At 53.7% G+C, this 2,353-nt stretch overlaps 2 protein-coding genes across 2 annotated transcripts; both read left to right on the top strand.

The window, feature by feature from the left end:
• Window positions 1-26: 26 nt before the first annotated feature.
• PUNSTDRAFT_20539 (uncharacterized protein) lies at window positions 27-386 on the top strand (the record flags this gene model as incomplete). Its single annotated transcript, XM_007389433.1, has 1 exon — window positions 27-386. A coding segment is annotated over one exon (360 nt), but the record flags the coding sequence as incomplete, so codon positions are not given.
• A 265-nt stretch (window positions 387-651) lies between these two features.
• PUNSTDRAFT_139701 (uncharacterized protein) lies at window positions 652-2,013 on the top strand (the record flags this gene model as incomplete). Its single annotated transcript, XM_007389432.1, has 4 exons — window positions 652-1,012; window positions 1,073-1,131; window positions 1,183-1,300; window positions 1,352-2,013. 4 exons carry the CDS (start codon window positions 652-654, stop codon window positions 2,011-2,013), a joined length of 1,200 nt encoding a protein of 399 aa, XP_007389494.1.
• Window positions 2,014-2,353: the final 340 nt, after the last annotated feature.

Below are 2,353 nucleotides of genomic sequence, written 5' to 3'. Positions count from 1 at the left end.
AACTACCCAACAGCCAAGCTGGACCAAAGCGATTCGGGCCGTTCAAGATAGAAGACGAAGAAGGAACCGGTGCATTCAAGCTGAAACTACCCAGGACATGGAAGATACATCCTGTGTTTCATGCATCGCTTCTAACACCGTACACGCGGACGAAAGAATATGGCGAGTCACACCAGAAACCGCCACCGGATCTCATAGACGGACAAGAAGAATATGAGATAGAAACGATCACCAAATCAAGACGCCAAGGAAGAGGCTATGCGTACTGCGTGAAATGGAAGGGCTATCCTGACTCAGAGAATGAATGGATACCCTTATCGCGCATGGGACATGCTATGGAACTGGTCAAGGAATTTCACAGCAACAACAAAAGCGCAGTTGGACCGCCTCAAGAAGCACTCCGGCTTATGGCACTGTACTGTCAAGCCGAGAAACGACGACGAAAATAGCGACATGACTCGGAGAAACGAACGGGCCGATGACTGTCAGGCATGACAAGAAGATAACGAATGAGTCAGACAAGGATGTCTGAGGAGCATAAAAGGGGGGCAGAAGAACTCGAAATTTTCAACGACTAGAGCGTTCTGACCCCCACACCCCAAGCACACACCACACTTTTACTCCTCACTCACCACTCACTCGACATCCAAGATGCCGGCAACCACCCCAACCACGAACGAGACTGGCAACACGACCGTGTCAGTACTCCGAGAGTTCTCTGTCCGTACCGATGAAGCGCAAAAACTAATTGATACGGTCTGGGCAATATACAGAGACTCTATCACCACCCTCTTGAACCGCTACACCATAGCGAAGCAGGAGGGCCGACTTGACGACGCGATCGCACACGGACAAGCCGCCCTCGACATTATGGTCGACTGGCGAGGAACAGCCTGGGACCAGGCGAAGAAGCAGATACAGAACGACATCGACGAAATGAGGACGATGCAAATCGATCGGATCGTCGAGGTCACCGACAAGGACAAGACCGAGGTCAAGACCGAGGAAGAGGGTGAGACTGTTTACAACACCCCAGCGACGACACCAACGCTGACATCCGACACTGACGAAGGTGACGGATGGACCATAGCGCAGAAGAAGAAGAAAGGGAAGCAGGTGCCCCGTCGCAAAGTAAGCAGAGGCAGAACTTTGCAGCGAAAAGGGAAACTTACACGACGAAAGGACCACGACGAGGTCAGCTCAACGAGAGCGAACGACGGGCACGACGACAAGCCGTTCCCCGCATCCGAGTCCGGATGGCCCGCATCCGCCAATGAACCGATGCCATGGGACACGTGCAGTGAGTCGATAGAAAAAGCAGAAGAGGGACGAATGACCGAGACGTATGCAGCACCGCTCGGTTGGTCGCCATTCCGCGACGAAGAAGAGGCGAAGAAGTACGGCGCGACAACGCAGAAGGTCGCCGGTGTCACCTACGTGACCTACACCGACGACGCGGTGAAGAAGCTCGACGCCGACAACTGGCCCAAGCCCGAACCGTACCCCAGCGTCAACTGGGATGAAAAGTTCCCGGCGTATATCCATGCGCCCTGGGAAGGGGTCAGGCCCAACGACCCCGAAGCCGACAAGTACTGGGACCTTATCGCCACCGACCACGAGGGGAACGTCATCGACTACAACGCCACGCGACTGAGGGAGTTGCAGGAGATGAAGAACCCTGACAAGAAGGAGCTGTGGGAGAAGAGGGTGCTCCGCGTCGCGAGCGACCAGTACTGGATAAGGAGGGCAGACAAGGCGGCAGAAGGGAACGCGTCGATGGTAAAGAGGTGCTGGCTCTGCGATAGGTACCATGACCTCGGCACGTGCATGAGGAAGAGGCACCCGATCGTAGGCGCACACGTCGACAGCGACGAGTACGTCCGGAATCGTGTCAAGGGCACGATAGCTAATGAGCTGAGGAAGATGCATGGCAAGAGTGGCCAGAACATAGAGAGATGGAGGATCGAGTGGGCAGAAATGCTCAACTATGTCGATCAGTATGGGCGCGCTTGACGGATTCGCGCGCATCTAGGAAGATGGCGCCCTAGAGAGGGGATAGTGTCATGAACGCTTAGTAATGACACGCAGAATAGAGTAGAACCTTGTAGAAGGCGCTGGAACGCGCCTAAAGGTTCTAGGACTTGTAGTGACTCAGGTTATGACTCGACTGTGACTCATAAGGAACATTGTAGAATAGTATAGAACGTTGTGGTAGGTACTGGAAGGTTCTAGTACAGTACTTGTATAGTAGTATATAAGACGCTAGCTGAAGTCGATGGACTTCAGCTCGTCCATTTGTTATACACGCCCTTAGCGCCATAACGATTGACGGCTCGGTTACGGCCTTTTAGAC

Source organism: Punctularia strigosozonata, assembly GCF_000264995.1.
Source record: "Punctularia strigosozonata HHB-11173 SS5 unplaced genomic scaffold PUNSTscaffold_142, whole genome shotgun sequence".
Taxonomy (NCBI): domain Eukaryota; kingdom Fungi; phylum Basidiomycota; class Agaricomycetes; order Corticiales; family Punctulariaceae; genus Punctularia; species Punctularia strigosozonata.
This window is presented reverse-complemented; position numbering and strand designations above follow the sequence as displayed.